The sequence below is a fragment of the Perognathus longimembris genome, chromosome 11 (assembly GCF_023159225.1).
Source record: "Perognathus longimembris pacificus isolate PPM17 chromosome 11, ASM2315922v1, whole genome shotgun sequence".
Taxonomy (NCBI): Eukaryota; Metazoa; Chordata; class Mammalia; order Rodentia; family Heteromyidae; genus Perognathus; species Perognathus longimembris.
In genome coordinates, this window is record NC_063171.1 from 60,413,353 (window position 1) to 60,431,297 (window position 17,945).

Below are 17,945 nucleotides of genomic sequence, written 5' to 3' on the forward strand. Positions count from 1 at the left end.
TGGGAAATATCAAGAGAAAGGCCACCCTCTTCCCTCCCTTCTGTCTGCTTTTCATTATGCTCCAGCTGGTAGTGGCTTGGCTCTGAGGAGAAAGAGGGGGCTGAGGTCACTTCTGCTGAGAATCCTCTGTGGTCTCTGTGTTCCCCATTTGCTAGGCAGTTCAGGCAGGACACCCTGAAAACATCTCCAGAGGAAGAACTCTTATCTTCTAGGAGACACAGGAAGGTGGCAAGCGTGGGCCCACAGTAAGTGCTCCTCCTCAGGAATAGGGTGGGGGGGTGCCCCCTGGGGCACTTGCATGCTTCTGATATAGCCCCTGGGTCAGCTCACCCCACAAATACTATGGGCCCCCAATCTTGTTCTTCCAAGAGTCCCCAAGGCCCTCAAGAGCAGGGCTCCTTGGGGCTGTTTTATTTAGGAAAGGGTAGGGGAAGACGCCGGCTCCAAGTCCCAAGACAGGTGTTGGGGCTGGCCAAAAGGAAGCCACCTTGGCGAGAGTCCCCCGGATGGGGTCACCTTCCAGAACAACTGCTCCTAGAGCCATCTGGTCAGAGTGGTCACAGGAGCTCATAAATAGACCAGCCCCTTCCCAAAGCATCTGCAGACCTGGCCTGGGCCCCAGGGGCTGCTGCTTCCTGCAGATTCCCTCTGTGCCCGGAAACAGATTCCCTCCGTGACCCAGAAGCATCCTGCCCGCTCTCTGCTGCCTGGTCTCCTCACCTGTGCACTGGGTGACCTTCCTGATCTGGTATTCTAAGGTGCTGTGGTCTCCTGCAGGCAGCCGCCACCCACATAGCTTCAGCCATGGCCAGGGCAGGTGCCCAGGGGTCCCACTGTCTTCTCTGTATAGAGTGTGGATTTCTATTCTCTGGCAAGTGGCTGGGAGCCTCCTGGGCACTGAAGGTTTACAACTGGGTAGAAAACGACTCAAGATGCTCAGAAAAAGAAAAAGGAAAAGAAGACTGCATTTTCCCAGGCCCTGAATGCTGCAGGTTCTGTCTACCCTGCATAGCAGCAGCTGAGCCTTCTCTCACCCCCTCCTAAGCTACGCTGAGCCTCAGTGGTCCAGGATCCTGGAAGGATATCATGAGCTACCATAAATGCTTCCCTTGCACCTCTGCTCCCAGGACAGGTGAGGAGACTGGGATCCTAAAATACCTTCACAAGAAAATACTCACTTCTGCAGACACATAGCTCTGTAGTCACTGACCACTGGGAAGTTATTCTTTATCTCTCCAACTGCACTCCCCACCCCGCCCCCCGCAAAGGCCATCTAGCATCTCTCTTTGTACATGCTAGACTTCACCTGGTTTCTATTTTAGCCAATAAAAAATCCCTTTTATACACCAATGGCACATCAAGTTATCTCGGCACATCATGGCTTCTTAGGATCTGAGGTCCACAGTACACGGTGGGGCTGGGTGGGGCTGATATTCTCACCTCAAACCACGAGCTCCTAAAAGGCAGGACCTTTGTTTGATTATCTCAGCATTACAATCACTCTGCAAATCTAGAAAGAATAAATGGATACAAGGATGGATGCATGGATGGATGCATAGATGGAAGGATGTATGGATAGAGACAGATGGATGCATGCATGCATGCATGGAAGAGTAGACAGATGGATGGACAGATGGACACATGCATGCATGGACAGATGGATTCATAGATATCCATGATGGGATTTCCTCTTCTCTCTGGACCCTTCTAGAACCCAGGGTAGGACTTTGTATTTGTGTCAGCTGTTCAGAAAGGGCCACCAACCCAGTCAGAGGAGAGGGGAGTAGAAACTTCTACCAGTTTTGCAGGCCTGCCCCCACCTCTTGGCTCTGCCTTGGGGCTCCTTGTGTCTAAACCAAATCTGAGCTACTCATTTCCAGCACCTCGAGATCTCTGGCCTTCTCTGAGCATTTGCAGCCCCTGCTGAAGCTCTACAGGGTCAGGATTGGCCCAGTCAGAGAATGCCAGCCTGTGAAGGTGGCCAACCTCTCACACAGGCAGAGAGAGGGCCGGCAAGTGCGCCAAGGACACACAAGTCTGTGCTGTGGTGCTTTCTATGGGACCAAGGCACCCCGCTGCTCCTGGGTGGCCTAGTTGGGGCCAAGCCTGTCCCCAACCACCATTTATAGCTGCAAGAATTGCTCCTGGATCCTCAGGCCCCGCCCACCATGGTCACTCTCCTAGTATTTCTCAAGAGACAAATTACCCACGTTCAGGGCCTCATGGGCTGCAGGGGGCTGCCTGCCTGCCCACCCGCCCACCTCAGAGCAGGCTCTGCCCCAGAGCATATAGTAATCAACTCCCGGAACTTTGGAAAGATCCAAATACAGTAGCATATAATCATGGAGCCTAAAATAGCTGGGCCAGGGAGGCCATCTGCCACCTCGTTCAACCCTGGGGACCCCTCAGTTAGGCTCCAGGGCCCTTGTTGGCTTGCAAGACTCACCAGATCACCTGCAGTACTTGGGGGGAGGTCCATCTTGGTGGGGGTCTCTACGGCATAGCAATCGCATCAAAGGATGGAGCCTGAGGCCAGAGCGTCCCAGACCTCAGACCTCGCTGCCCTCTCTCCTGCCGGCTCTGGGCTCCCTCTCTGCATGACTGCAGCAGGTACAGCAGGCCCAGGGATCCTGAGCTCCCGTACCACCCAGGTTTCTTCCTCCTGACTCATTCTAAGGTCCCCTCCCTGCAAGCATGCTTCTACAGAATTAAAAGCTTGCGTTCTCCCTTCTTATCCCTTGCAGGGGGCTGAGTGATGACTCCCAAATAATACATCACGTCCTAACTCCTAGAACCTGTAAGTGCCACCTTATTTGGAATGGGGGTGTTGTAGATATAACTGTAATGGGACAACAGGAGTGTGGCACTATACCCAGCCTCTTCCATTGAGATGTAGTCTTGTGAACTTTTTTTCTGCCTGGGCTAGCCATGCTCTTCCCGGACTTCATGCTGATCCTCTTTTGATTGTTGCTCTGCTACACGTGACTCAGTTTACTCCTCTGCAGAATGGGGATGGTGACACCATTAGCAGTAACCAGAGGACTGAGTGAGATGACAAGTTCAAGGAAGTCATGCATACCAAGGCCATCTAAGTGTGGGTTCTTATTCATCTGGCTTTGAACATTAGTCTGGGGTGCAACTTTCCCTCAGAGGTGGGTCAGAAGACTCAAGGAGCCCCTGCCCAGAAGCTCCTCGCTTTGGCTTTCCCTAAAAACACCTCCCTTCCCTGTCCCTTTCAGATCCTTGGTATTGGACTGAATGGCTCACCCACTTTCTTCTGGAGACATAGTTGTCTTTCCTCCTCATCCAATGTTGAAGCATTATCAAGAGGCTGAGAGGGCTGTCAGAGGATGCTCTCTATTGTACAGAGAGAGAAACCGAGGCCCAAAGACAGTCAGCACCCAGTTCTCGAATAGAACCAATAACTCTAATCATACCTCTACAGCATGGCTGTCTCCTGAGATGTCTCCTGAGAGGCCTGCCTGTCAATCACCCCACTTGACCATCCCCTTTAGAGCTAGAGAATCTTAGGTTCAGAGAAGGAAAATAATTTGCCTCCCAGCTAGTTTGTGATAAAGTCAGGATCTGTATCTAAGTATCTGGATCCTGAAGCATTGTAGTTTGGGGGAGATGCTAAAGGACAGAGAGGTTCAGAACATGGCGTTTGGAGTCAGAGCTAAACCAAATCCCAGCTCTGCTTTCTTCAAGCAAGTTATTAAATTTCTCTGGGCATTGTCTTATCTATAAAATGGACACAATAGAAACGACCTTGTAGGACTTTCAGGTTAATGACAGAATGTACTTAGCAAGCCAAGCACTGGTGGCTCACGCCTATAATCCCCGCTACTCAGGAGGTTGAGATCTGAGGATCACGGTTCAAAGCCAGCCTGGACAGAAAAGTTCATGAGACTCTTATCTCCAGTTAACCACCAAAGAGGTAGAAGTGGCGCTGTGGCTCAAGTGGTAGAGTACTAGCCTTGAACAAAAAAGCCAAGGGAGAGTGAGAGGCCCTGAGTTCAAGCCCTGGTACTGGTAGAGGCCCTCACATACACACATAATGTGTTTAGCCTATTGAAGGGTACTAAGTAAGAGTACTGAGTAAGCCCCCACAGTCTCAGAGCCCTGGGCCCTCTCTCTAGGTCGCCCACCACCCACCACCACCACCAGTGTGTTTTAGATAGGCTGCTGGATCCATGGAGGTTTGGTGGTTCTAGCTGGAGCTAATTTGGAGTCTGGCCACTGCTCTCAATTCATTTCCCCAGCTCCACACACAGTGCTGGCCAGTTCCGTGCGGCTGTCCTTTGTAATTATGCCTTGCCTCCCTAGGGTGTCTGGGCCTGAGCTGTTTTTCTGTTTTCTCCCCTTTATTTCTGCCACTGTGCTTTTCTGACTCTGCTCCTGGGGCAGCCCGCCGGAGCTGCCCGTCCCCAGCCCAGCCCGGCGCCCAGCTCCCTGGGAGCTGTGGTTCTGCTTTTCCATGCGCTCTCCCCCGGCCCTGCCTCACCCCCAGCCAGTTTCTATTTTCCCCCAGGTTCCACTGGCTTCCCGTGGTTTCTCTTGGCTCCGGCTCAGGCCTGGCCTGACATGGCTGGTGTGGTCGCCCTCCCCTTCCCATGTCGGGCTGGGGAGGAAGCAAGTGCATGCGGGGTGGGCAGTATGTGGAGCTGGGTACTGCCAGCCCAGGTGCCAAGTCAAACAGCTTGTCCGCCGTGTCTGACTGAGTACCTGGGGCCTGGAAAGCTGGGCCAGCTGCTGTATCCCCTACCCCAACCCCCACACCCACTTCCCACTGCCCTGGGTGAAGCTCTGGCTGGGAGAGGTAGGACCTCAGGACTGATTGCCCTGAGTGTGTGCAGGGAACTGCCCTTCTGGAGCAAGAAACAGCTTGCTCCAGGACACGAGCTGCACCTGGCCTGCCCCAAGGACAGACCCTCTCACCAGGGGAGCCCAGGCACGGTGGACCCCCTATTTGCCTCCCCTATTTGTCCCATCAGGAAGCAGGGCATTTCCACCTGCCAATGCCCTGACAAGTAGACAGCCCATGATGATGGCCATCAAAAAGGCGACATTGTGACAGAGATACCAGTGATATCCAGAGGGTCGTTGGGGAATATTTTGAAAAGCTGTAAGTCCAATACACTGGAAACCGTAGAAGAAATGGAATTTTAGATACACATGACCTATGAAAATTGAACCAACATAAACAATCTAAACAGTTATAACAAGCAATGAGAATAAAAGCCTAAGAGCTTCCCAACAAACAGAAGCCCAGGACTGAATAAACTCATTACTGAATGATACCAGATGTAAAGAACAAGCCCCAATAAATACTCCAAGTATTCCACAAAATAGAAAAGGAAAGGATACTTCAAAACTCCTTCAAAGTCAGGATTACTTTGGTATCTTAGCTGGTAAAGGACACTCACAGGGGAGGAAGGAAGGGAGGGAGGGAGGGAATGAGGGAAGGAGGGAGGGAGGAAAGGAAGGAAGGACTAGGAAGAAGAAGAAGAAAAGGGAAGAGAGGGGAAGGAGAGAGGGAAAGGAAGAGTAGGGAAGAGATAAAAGAAAGAGAAGAGGGAGGGAGGAAAGAAAGGAAGGAAGGGAAGGAAGCCTAGGTTTCAACCCAGGATGGCTTCCTTTAATATATATAGTACATATATGTAATCTTAGAAGAGGAACACAACAGTGCAATGCCTATGTGTATCTGATCATACAAAATAATATTTATTAAAATGAACTCTAGGAAATAGAAAAAATTATATTTGTATTATCTTTAAGTAGTTGTACAAAGGGGTTACCGTTCAACATATCAGTAATCCTCCCATGGTGTTAAGCATGAAGTCCACATCCCTAACAAAGACCCAGCCTACTTACCAGGCATCATCACTTGCTTATTCTAGAGCTTTCTCCACCACTTCCCTTCCCAGGCTCCCAATATACACATGCGTGGGCACACACACACACACACACACACACACACACACACACACACACACACAGAGTCCAGCCCCACTCCCTTCTGGCAAATTCTCTGGAGCTCCCTGGACTCCTGCTCACCTCTGTGCCTTGGCACCTGCTGCTCCTTCTGTCTGCTCGCCTCTCCTCCTGGTCCTTTAAGTCCTAACCCAAGTTTTGCTGCCCCCGTTAATGCTCAGAAATACTGGTAAAATGACTGAACTGGTGATCAGTTAGATGAACAATATCACAACTGTATCACTGCCCATGCCAGCTGATACACACACACACACACACACACACACACACACACACACACACACACACACACACGTCATCTTCCTGACAACAACTCTGGGAGGTCAGTAGAGAAAATAATGACCTCACCGAAGCCAGAGAGGTTAGGCTGGGATCCGTGGCCAGGCAGCGATCAATGAGCTGGGGACTGAGCTAACTATATACTTTTCCAAGTTAAAGGACTTCCCACTTTCCAGAAAGTATAAGGAAGCTTCTGTCTAACCTCCAGGTCTAGACTGAAAGCAAGACCTTTGGAAACCTTAAAAGGTATGATTCACGATTTTTTTTTTTATAAAAAGACTTAACCTCAAAACAAGCGTAAAGAAGTTTAGTGAGGGTCCAATTTTTTTCCCTATGAAATCTTCTTTGATGTTTTGGATGAAATGTCAGATTTCCCTCCCCACACACATACCTCTTATTTTTGGCTGTCCCAGCTCTCTGCCCAGGCCCTAAGCAAATGTTTAGTCTGCCCGCTGGTGGGGAACAAGCATGGGTTTTCCTAGCCCTTCCTCTCCTGACCTTGGCCTCTGGGGGTACCCTGGTTGCCTGGTCCTGTCTGGTGCTGAGCTGGGTGGAGGGAGAGAGGTGGCTGGAGCCTGAGGTCCAGACACGCTAGGATGGAGGGTAGAAAGAGGAGAGGATGCTTGAGGTGGGCGGCTCACACCCATAACCCTAGCTACTCAGGAGGCTGAGAGCTGAGGACTGCCGTCCGAAGCCAGCCCAGGCAGGAAAGTCCATGAGACTCTTATCTCCCATTAATCATAGAAAAATAAAAGCCGGAAGTGGAGCTAGGGCTCGAGTGGTAGGACACCAGTCTTGAATAAAAACCTAATGGACAGCATCCAGACCCTGAATTCAAGCCCCAGTACCAGCGTGAGCATGCACACACACACACGCATGCATATACACACGCACGCACGCACGCGCACACACACAATAAGAGGATGAGAGAAGGCGGTGTCTGCACTCAGGCAGATGGAAGGGGGACCCCGGGGTCCAGACCCAGAGCAGGAGAGCAGGCGATGGCCCGGGCAGCTGCGTGGGAAGGAAGCCCTTATGGAAGAGGGTGACAGCTAGCTAGCTGTCAGAGCCCCACTGCTGGACAATTTTATTATTGGTGCGTCAGGACCTGACCGTCCATTAGCCACAGTGAGAGAAGCCATCTTTTCTTTCCTCCTTCCACTTGAGGAAGCCAAAACAGTTTGGGATTGTCTGACTTTCTACACTCACACAGTGAGGCCGGCCTCTCGACAGGCCTGCCTATAATCACATGCCTCCGTTTCCCCTGTGGCTAAATGGTATGCCCCAGTCTTGTCCTCCCAATTCGCTTACTTCCAAAATACGTATTTACCCCCACCAGACATAGATGGACCTAAAAATTCAGTTGGGGTTCTTCGGGCAAGTGAAAAACACCTGCCATGTCCCCAGCCTTGCACTGTGCAGTGGGATAAATGAGACCCAAAAATGGGGCCCAGAGGATGGCGTGGGCTGGGTTCTCTCACCCTTGAGCACCTCTTTGCTTCTGCCTGTACGTAGGCTTCGCTTTTCTGCCCAACACCCCTGTGGGTGAGCGGGAACAACAAGGCTCCTTGGAAGGACACATGTGTCATGGGTGGCCTGGGACTTCAGGATCACAGTCTCAAACCCAAGTACGGAAGGGGGGCGTCTGAGCCTGGCCGCCCTCCTCCCACAGGGCCTCAAGGCAAGAGCAGGCCAGGCGGGGAAGACAGCCCTTTGTGGCCCTTCTTTGGGGGTGAAAGTCTCCACCCGACACCCCAGGCTCCAATGGCAGAATGCCAGCGGCCTCAGGGCTGCTGCCCTGGTGGGTCCTACCTAGGGAGGTCCTACTCCCACACGCCTCTAGGTGAGGCCTGTGCCCCGGCACACACACACACACACACACACACACACACACACACACACACACACACCCAAGTGCGCATGTGCACGCTGGCAGCAACAGACACCCCAAGAACGCCCAGCCAGGAGTGGGCCTTGCAGGGGCAGGGGGAGCCGAAGTGTAACTCACAGTGACTGCAGGCTGGGCAGCTCCCACAGCGCCTCGGCGGGAATCCCTCCAAGCTGGTTGTTCTGCAGCATCCTGAGGGAGAAAGGGTGGTAAAGGCTGGGGCTGGGTGGGGGCTCCTCCTCTTCCCCTCTTCCCTGAGATGGACCCCTTCCTTTCACCCCAGCTCCAGAGCCCAGAGAGTGCAGGTACAGTCCCCCTGGCTTGACTTGTCAGTGGGGAACTAGAGGCTAATGAGGTACAGTGGGGGCGGGAGGGCTAGGGGGAGACCCAATGGGGAGCAGGTGTCTCAGCAAGGCTTTGAGACCGACAAGAGGAAAGAAGGAGAAAAGACAGGGGAAGCAGCGACAGCTCCAATCAGAACACATGGGATTCTGCTGAAGCAGACACAGAAATATAGTTTTTTTTTTCTTCCCAGGCCTCTGTTTCCCTGTTGATTCTGCCTAAAAGCAATAGGTTTCTTTGTGAGGAAGAGCCCCAAGGGAAATAGGCTTGGGTGGGGGGGGGGGGGCAGGTGGAGGGGATCCTTGTCTGTAGAAGTGCTTGCAAAGCCTGTTCTGGTGGTCCAGCCTCTCTCACACACACACCCCACAAACAGTGGAAAGGGCCACTCACTAGCCTGCCCTCCTTGAGGGCTGGAGACAGGGCCTCTGGAGCAGCTCCAGGCCCTGGGCAAGCTCAGAGAGCTCTAGGGGAATGGGGTGCCTCTCCAGGGGGTTCTGCTGACTGAGCAAGGTGCCTGACTCCAAGGGTTTATGCTGGATCCAGAAGGTGGCATCTGATCATTCTTTACCTTTATGCTCCAGATCCAGAAATGAAAAGGGAAGAGTGAGGGAGCTCGAAGAATAGCCAGGAGGCAGGAAGAAAGGCCCTGCTGGCTGATGCAGGTGGAGTAACGGAGCCTGCCCTCCCTCTTGCCCTCCTTCCTTCTCCCCCAGGCCACCACAAGCTGCTGGTCCAGAAAGGAACCGTATACACTTGTAGGTTTGCCTCACCTACTGGGACTGGGGGGAGGGGATGGGCACGCCTTGGATACCCACTGTGTGCCAGGTTGCACTGTAGGGTCTACGATGACAGTGTCGCCAACCCATTGCTCGGAGCAGGAGGCTGAGACTCAGAGAAAAGCACTTCCCAAGTCCCTCTCTAACAAACTGTAGGACAAGCGGCTTCTTTTCTTTTGTGTGCATGTGTGTACATGAACACCAGTACTGGTACTTGAACTCATAGCCTGTGTTCTCTCTTGGCTTTTTCACTCAAGGCTGGTACTCTACCACTTGAGCTACACCTCCACTTCTGGCTTTTTGCTGGTTAATTAGAGATAAGAGTCTTAAGGACTTTCCTGTCCCTACTGCCTTTGAACCAAGATCCTCAGATCTCAGCCTCCTGAGTAGCTAAGATTACAGGCGTGAGCCACCGGCACCCTGCTTGAGCAGCTCATTTTCTGACCTTCACACTTAGTAAGAGCAGCAGGTGACACGCCAGGCCCCACTCCTAGGGCGTGGCAGGTTTCCACCCAAACTCATCCTGGTTACAGGTCTACCAGGAGGGAGTACTGCCCTTAGTTGGAGGTCACACAGAGCATGAGTGACAAGGCTGGGTTTGGACAAGAATGCTTAGGCATGTCACCATGACACCATACAAGCAATCCCCACAAGAGCAACGGAAAGAAAATCAGTGCCGAGGGGTAGGGTGGCAAGCTTGATCCCTGTGGATGCCTCCTGTGTGGCTGTTCTAGTCAGACTCCCACCTGTTATCCCCCCTGACCTCCTCATACGTGCGTACAGGAAAATCAGAGTGTGGCCCATGAGTGTAGCCTGTTGGGCCGGCTGCCGGCAGGCCTGGGATGGAGGCAAAGCTGAAAGGGAGAATGAAAGCCGACGTGAGGGGGAGGGGCTGGGATTGGGAGGCTCCTGGCCGTGGGAGGAGAGCAGGGTAGCACAGGCTACCGGCGAAGGGCCAGGTTGCAGGGGGGCTGCGCCCACGGCTCTGAGCACTGGAAGACCCAGCCCTTTGGGGCATGATCCCTCATCCTCAAGATCTGTTAGTCTCCTGGCCCATCCAGTCTGGGCTCCACATAGCACCAGGGAGATCTTTCCCATGCCAACGTTGTGCTTGGCAGGTAGAATTTAAACCTGTACCTTCTCCTGCATGCAGGCTGTGAACAGAAGCCTGACTTCGCACCTGACTCCTTGCCCTCAGCAAATGGTGCCCATGTGCAAGCACTGAAACACCCCATGCCTCAGTTTCCCCATGCATCATGAGTTGGTGATAATGAGGCCCACATCATACGCTCATCAAACGAATCAAACAAAACTGCCTCTGTTAATCACTGGGAGCAGAGTCTTACACATAAGGAAAGGTGAAAGCATCCTGGCTGATGTCATTCGATATGGTTATTACTACCTGCTCTGCATTCTCCCACTGACTGTTTGGCTGGAATAAGTCACTTCCTTTCTCTGGCCCTCAGTTCCCTCATCTTCCAAAGGAAGAAGCTTGCAAAACATGCATAAAACATCTCTCAAGCTGGGCACTGATGGCTCATGACTGTAATCCTAGCAACTGGGGAGGCTGAGAGCTGAAGATTGCAGTTCAAAGCCAGCCGAGGAGGAAAGTCCATGACTCCTAGCTCCAATTAACCACCAGAAAACTGGAAGTGGAGCTGTGGCTCAGGGGGAATAGCACTAAAGCACAAAAAGCTCAAGGACAATGGGCAAGCCCCTGAGTTCAAGCCAACCAGAGCCAACCAACAATGAAAACCATTTTTTTTTTAAGTCTCTCAGGCTGGGAATATGGCCTAGTGATAGAGAGCTTGCCTCGCATACATGAAGCCCTGGGTTTGATTCCTCAGCACCACATAAACAGAAAACGCTGGAAGTGGTGCTGTGGCTCAAGTGGCAGAGTGCTAGCCTTGAGCAAAAAGAAGCCAGGGACAGTGCTCAGGCCCTGAGTCCAAGCCCCAGGACTAGCCAAAAAAAAAAAAAAAAGAAAAGAAAAAGTCTCTCACTTGTAGCATCCAATGAGCCAATGTAACAAGAAGTAACATGCCGGTGGATGTGATCTCCTCACTAGGCTACCCTCCTGGAACTGGACCCCAGGCCGCAGGACCCAGGACAGCTCCCCTGGGGGTGGGGAGGATATCCAGGGAGCTCCTTAGGGACCCGGAACAGCCATCCTCAGGGCAGAAGGTCAGAGAGCACAAGGAAAGGGAGCCTGCTCACTCTGACCTTCCAGCCAGCCTGACTTCTAAAGGGAGCCCTTCACCCAGACCTCAGTGGGCTGCCTCAGCAAGCCTGACGCAAGGATACAGGAGAAACGATGGCGAGAGAATAAGGGCGGATGCTGCTCAGGCTCCTCACAGGGCCCCCCTCTCCAGGGGCCTGGCATCTGTACCTGGTCACGGCAGAAGGGAGCCCCACCTCCAAGAAGTACCTCAATGTACCTCCACCTGTGTCACCTCCTAATACCCCTATTTGAGAGGGAAGGTCTAGAATGATCTTTAATGTGAATTGTACATACCCAACACAGATCCTGCAGGGCGCTTAATTTTCCTTCCAGTGTCCATGTCCCCCCCCCCCGCCCCCAGAAAACACATACCACACACCAGATAACCTGGCCATCAGTCAGTCCTCCCACAAAGCAAAATGCAGTAAGCTGGAGCTTGGAGCATGGCGGCCGGCTTTGGCCTACCCTGCTTCTCTCTCTCTTCCAGCCCCGTGCCCCAGCCCTCTCACCTTCGTCAGTACCCAGGGGGTCCTCAGGGCAGAAGGCCCATCGGAGGGGGCAGCCTTACTTACGTTCCACGATGGAGGCTGAGCAGGAAGCTGACGTCCCCTGAGTGACCAAGCACCTCCCTGGCGCAATCAGAACAAGGGTCCAGGTCTGCTCAGGGATTGATTGGGCCCACGTTATTCTCTCTTTCTCCTACTGGCCCTCATTCGGACTGGTGGGCAGAGTAGCTCAAAACCAGCGCTGAATCCAGCCCTACTGCCTACCCGGCAGCCCAGTGAAACCTCGGGGAGGTGGGGGACATTCGTTCTCAAGTTCCCCAGGGAGCCCCGGTATCTACTATAAATCTATCCTTGGCTCCCCTCCCTGCTCACACAGGGGACATCTCTGAGTGCTACGGTTGGAAGGCCATGCTGAAGTGGCCTGCCAGTGACTTCCTGTGGCCTTTCTCTTAGATCTGTGGGGGTGGGGGGCGCGGCAGGTCCCGGGGGCCACCCAACCTGTGCAACCTGTGCACCCACTGGCCATGGCTCTGAAGCCCTCGCGGGGGCGGGGTGGAGCAGAAGCACAGGGAGTCTGCCCACTACCCTCAAAAGAGAGGCGGTCTACCAGCAGGTGCAGACACCCAGGTCTCCGAGGACGAGGCAGGGCTGGGGTCCCGGGAACAGTGAGGACAGTGTGGGCTGGCTGCCCTTGCTTCCACCGCAGCCTCTCCTATGCCCGGGCGCCGCTGGTGGAAAGGGGGCGGGCGGGCTGCGGTTTCTCCTGGGCTTTGATTTATTGCCTAATGCAGGCAGAGAAGAAAGAGGAGGCTCATCTCTAAGCTGAAGTCTTAGGAAAGGACATGAGTCTCACATCTTCTGAAGCCCGGCAAACAGAACCCCGCTCTCTAATCCAGCTGCAGGTCTGAGCCTGCCACTGGGCACAGACATGCCACCAAGCAGGCTGCCTGCGCGGTGAGTCTGGTTCGGGGTGTCTCTCCTCCTCCCTGAGGGGCAGCAGAGTTGATGGGGGGAGAGACGGGGGCAGGAATTAGAACTGAGAGGCAGGGAACAGAGGGACAGAGAGAAGACAGAGAAAGCCAGGTCTGACACAGAAAGGAGTCAGAGGGTGACAAGGATGCCAAGCCTGGGGCTGAGACGGGGGAAAAATAAGGCAAAGCAAAGGGAAAAGAATGGAGCCCCGCGTGGGCACAGACGGAGAGGAGCAGAGACCGATGATGCGGGAAACGGGGAGCGGGCTTAGTGGTGGACTAGTGCCTTGCTTGAAGGTTGACTCATGGACCAAAGGGGAAGGGCTACTGCTAGCCCATAAGCCACTTGGAGAAAAATAGCAAAACATGTCACTTTCTGGGTGATCTAGCCCCAAGCTAGGATACAGAATTAGGTTTCATCCCCTTCTCGGCCCGTCGGCCAGATGGTCTTATGCAGTCAACGGCCTGCTCAACAGCACCAAGAAAACTTACAAGAACAGTCAGAGTGGAGCAGCCGAGCTAGGGGACGGCTCACCCCTTTAGGGAAGCCCCTGACACTCCCCTGCTTCAAGATCTTCATTTTCTCCCCAAGTCAGTCTGCGGCATGGCGGTGGCCCCTCCCCCCACCCCCAGAACCTCCCCATTCGACCTTCAGCTTCTGGGTAGCCATTTCTCACCTCCCTCCACCCTGGCCCGCCATAAGGACTTGGGGAGGGCAGTGCCAGTCATGGACTGGGATTAAAGGCGATGGCACCTCAGCCTTCCCTTCCCTAAAACGTGCTGCCAATGAGGGGATCCCAGCCCTCATTTTCCTTTTGCTCTAAAGAACAATGAAATGCCGTCCAGTGCCAGTGGCTCGTGCCTGTAATCCTAGCTACTCGAGGGGCAGAGATCTGAGGACCCCCATTCAGAAGTCAGCCTGAGCAGAAAAGTCTGTGAGACACTTGTCTCTCGTTAACCAGCAAAAAGCTAGACAGGAGCTAGGGTGCAAGTGGTAGAGCATTAGCAGTGGGCCAAATAGCTTAGTGGGAGCACAAGTCTCTCTCTCTCTCTCTCTCTCACACACACACACACACACACTCAAGTAGAGAAAGGGGCTGGGGGCAGTTGAGTCTAGATGGGGTGATGAGAATGCAAATGGAGGCACAGAGACTAAGAAAAGTGCACGGTACAGAGATGCCATTCTTCCTTCCAGTGTTGTTCTACGTGTCAAGCACAATGAGATGTTTGTTTATACATTGTAAAGCTGTTACAAAAGAGGAAAGCAAGTGAAATTAAAAGTGGAGATGAGGCTGGGCACCAGTGCTCACACCGGTCATCCTTGCTGCGCAAAGCCAGCATGGCAGACAAATCCAAGAGACTCTTAGCTCCAATTAATCACCAGAAAGCCAGCCTTGAGCAGAAAAAGCTAAGGGACAGAGAGGACTCTGAGTTCAAGTCCCAGTTCTCTCTCTCTCTCTCTCTTTCACACATACACACACGCACACACACACACACACACACACACACACACACACACACAACCAAGAAACCAAGACTTGGGTTTTGACAACAGTTCTCAAGGTTGCACCTTTAAGGAACACAGGGCAGATTCCTACTCACAGGATTTTCAGGCTGTAGAGACCAGAGAATGCTTGTGCCGGGATGTGGGAGAGATGGTTCCCTGAGAGACGCCTGGAAAGCGGAGACAAAGGTCGGTGAGGCTGGCATCAACGGAGGGGCCTCCGCGGGTTCGCTGGTTCGCGTCTGGGGATATGGGACGGGGGAGGGTGCCGGTAACCTCGGCCACTTGCTGAATTGACTGTACTTGACTTAATAGTTCACATACACATCATCTAGAATCGCGCAAGGACTGCTGTTACATGGAGAACATCCCTTATCTGTGAACTTACTTGGTGATTTTACCCCAGGGAATAGCTACTTTTGATCCCTAGACTGAAGAACAGCCCTCAACAACAATAACAAAAAAGTTTAAGTGAGTTCAGGTGGCTCACAACTGAGGATCATGGTTCAAAGCCAGCCCAGGCAAAGAAGTCTGTGAGACTCTTATCTCCAATGATCGTCAAGCAGCCAGAAGTAGAGTTGTGGCTCAAGTGGTAGAGTGCCAGTCTTGTGCAAAAAAAAAAAAAAGCTGAGCAAGAACATGGAGCCCTGCGCTCAAGTCCCAGTATTGGTGCACACACTCAAAAAAAAAATATTTTGAGTTTTAGGTTTAGATTTTTTTGACTCAGGAGGCTCAACTTGCATTATCCTCAATTTCAGATGAAGACACTGAGATTAGAAGAAGCCGGGTCCCTCCCCCTGGAGCTGGCTTTTCTTTCTTTTTTTTTTTTTGGCCAGTCCTGGGCCTTGGACTCAGGGCCTGAGCACTGTCCCTGGCTTCTTCCCGCTCAAGGCTAGCACTCTGCCACTTGAGCCACAGCGCCGCTTCTGGCCGTTTTCTGCATATGTGGTGCTGGGGAATCGAACCCAGGGCCTCATGTATACGAGGCGAGCACTCTTGCCACTAGGCCATATCCCCAGCCCCTGGCCTTTCTGTTTAGCGGTGACACGGAGAGCTCTACACTGTCTCCCTGGCTCCAAACCCACCGTTGCCCTCCAGTGCCTCATTCTCTCCCATATCACCGCAACCTCTGTCCCGTGACACATCCCACGCTGAAGGCTGGGGTCCAGAGCGTCTGCGTTTCCCCACACCCTAACACCTCACACTCGCAGCTCATCGCCCACTGACCCAGCAACACCGGAAAGTGAGGTGCTGGAACTAGTCCAACATTCTGGTCCAATCACACATCCTCATGTCTGTCGTGGGAGTCAGTTCTTAAAAGGAGCAAATGTAACCAAATATCCTTGCCATGTACGTGTGTGTGTGTGTGTGTGTGTGTGTGTGTGCGCGCGCCAGTCCTAGGGCTGGAACTCAGGGCCTGGGTACTGTCCCTGAGCTACTTTGTTCAAGGCTAGTGCTCTACCACTTTGAGCCACAGCACCACTTCCTGTTTTCTGGTGGTTCATTGGAGAGAGAAGAGTCTGACAGACTTTCCTGCCCTAGGCTGGCTTTGAACTGCGATCCTCAGATCTCAGCCTTCTGCGTAGCTAGGGTTACAGGCGTGGGCCACCGTGTACACTTGTTGTCAGCACTGGTGATGTAACCGCAGATGGCTCGGGAGACCCTCCTGCACCTCCAGAGTCCCCAGACATGATCAGGGTGCAGCAGCAGCTACCAGAACCCTGTGGGGCTGCAGATCAGCTAGTTTCCATTGCTGGGTTGTTTGTGGGGCAGGGTTGGTATTTGTTTGTTTGTTGTAGGGGGAGAGACATAGTCTCGCTACGTAGCCCAGGTTAGCCATGAAGTCCTGTACTTCATTTCGCATTCCCACCCGGGCTGTGCCGCCTCCATCTCCAAAAGCAGCTCCACTGCCCCTTTTTCTACGCACTTCCTTCCTTTGGGGACTGGCTTCCTCTTCCTTGTCTTCCCTGCCCACAGCACACCCTGTCCCTCCCTCCCACATTCACATCCCCCCTCCCCCCGCCGCCCGGGTGCCCTCGGCCCCAGACGTGAGTTCCAGGCCTGCCTTCCACACAGAACAGCCCATCCAGTACTTAGTCTGCGAACCTAGTTGTGGCCCTGGGGGGGTTGAGGGACTCAATGTGTCCTGAGGGTTACTGCTTGGGACAAGGTGGGCAACCTGCTAGGGTAGCCATCTGTCTGGGGGGGGGGGGGGGTGGCAGGGCTGAGGATGTCCTCAGGGCCAGGAGCCCATCGCTGGCTCTTTAGGAGAATGCGTGGATCTGGGCAGGGTGAAAGTAAGTATGAGTGGGGCTGGCGGCGGGGTTGGGGGGGGGGTGTAGTGAGCCCAGCTGGCATGCGCTGACAACTGGGGCAGAGCAGACAGGCTGGCGTGGGGATGATTTACTCAGGAGCATCCTAGCTGACAGGCGGCCTGGGGGGGTTCTTGAGGGAGTGAAGATCTAGAGGGTGTCGGAGGGTCTAGAATGGAGGCAGCTTCCCATCTCCGGACGGCCAGCCAGGGCAGCGGCCACAGCTCTGCCCCCTCTCCCCCACCCTCCATCACCCCATTCCACCCCCACCCCCCCACCCCCCGCCATCACCAGCCAGGGCACAGGGACTCACAGCTCCTCCAGAAAGCGCAGGTGGCGGAAGAGGCCCGGCTGGAGCTCAGTGAGGTTGTTCATGCTGAGGTCGCTGTGTGGAGAGAAAATGAGAAGGGAGGCGTGAGCTAGTCCAACTCCAGCCCCAGCAGGGGACCCCAAGGCTTCCTGCAGCCCCTCACCCTTGCCAGCCCCACCCACAGCCAGCCTGACCACAGCCGCTGTGCTCTAAGAGCAGCGGGGAGCCGGGCCTCCGGGGACCCCACTCTGGATACCCTCCCCGTGTCCCCCGCTACCTTTCCCCACCCTTTGCAGGGTGCTCCAGGGATTGGAGAACCTCTAGGAAAAGGAGGAGACGGGAAGAATGCAGGGGGTTTTCCAGCAGGAAAGGGGCCAGGGACCCCTCAGGCAGTCAATGCTTTATCTCGGTTTTTTGTTGCTTTTTATTTATTTTTGCCAATACTATGGCTTGAATTCAGGGCCTGCGCTCTCTTTTTGAACTTTTTGTTTATTTGTTTGTTTGTTTATTGCTCAAGGCTGATGTTCTACCACTTAACCAACCACCATACTTTCAGCTTTCTGTAGTTCATTGGAGAGAAAAGTCTCAACAGACTTTCCTGCCTTGGCTTCAAACCGTGATCCTTCGATCTCAGCCTCCTGAGGAGTTGGGGTTGCAGATGTGAGCCTCTGGCTCCCAGCTTCTTACCTCCTCTTTTTACTGTGTGGAGACTGAGGCCCAGGATCAAGGCCCCTCCAGAATTACAGAGCTGCTCAAAATGCAACTGCCCTGGGGTGTTGCCGCTCCTTCCCTGGGGCTACATGGAGGTCATCCTTCCTCTTAGCGTCCCACTGGGCAGTTTT

At 53.5% G+C, this 17,945-nt stretch overlaps 1 protein-coding gene across 2 annotated transcripts in view; it reads right to left on the bottom strand.

The window, feature by feature from the left end:
- Nucleotides 1-17,945, bottom strand: part of Lgr6 (leucine rich repeat containing G protein-coupled receptor 6) — a 118,395-nt gene that overhangs the window by 72,470 nt on the left and 27,980 nt on the right. Inside the window, exons 2-4 of one of the 2 annotated variants that reach the window (XM_048357245.1) lie at nucleotides 17,107-17,178; nucleotides 14,580-14,651; nucleotides 8,282-8,353 (exon numbers count right to left, since the gene is read on the bottom strand). In XM_048357245.1, the coding sequence (XP_048213202.1) occupies nucleotides 8,282-8,353; nucleotides 14,580-14,651; nucleotides 17,107-17,178 (216 nt within the window). The remainder of the gene's footprint in view (nucleotides 1-8,281; nucleotides 8,354-14,579; nucleotides 14,652-17,106; nucleotides 17,179-17,945) is intronic. The other variant, XM_048357246.1, reaches the window with a different exon arrangement.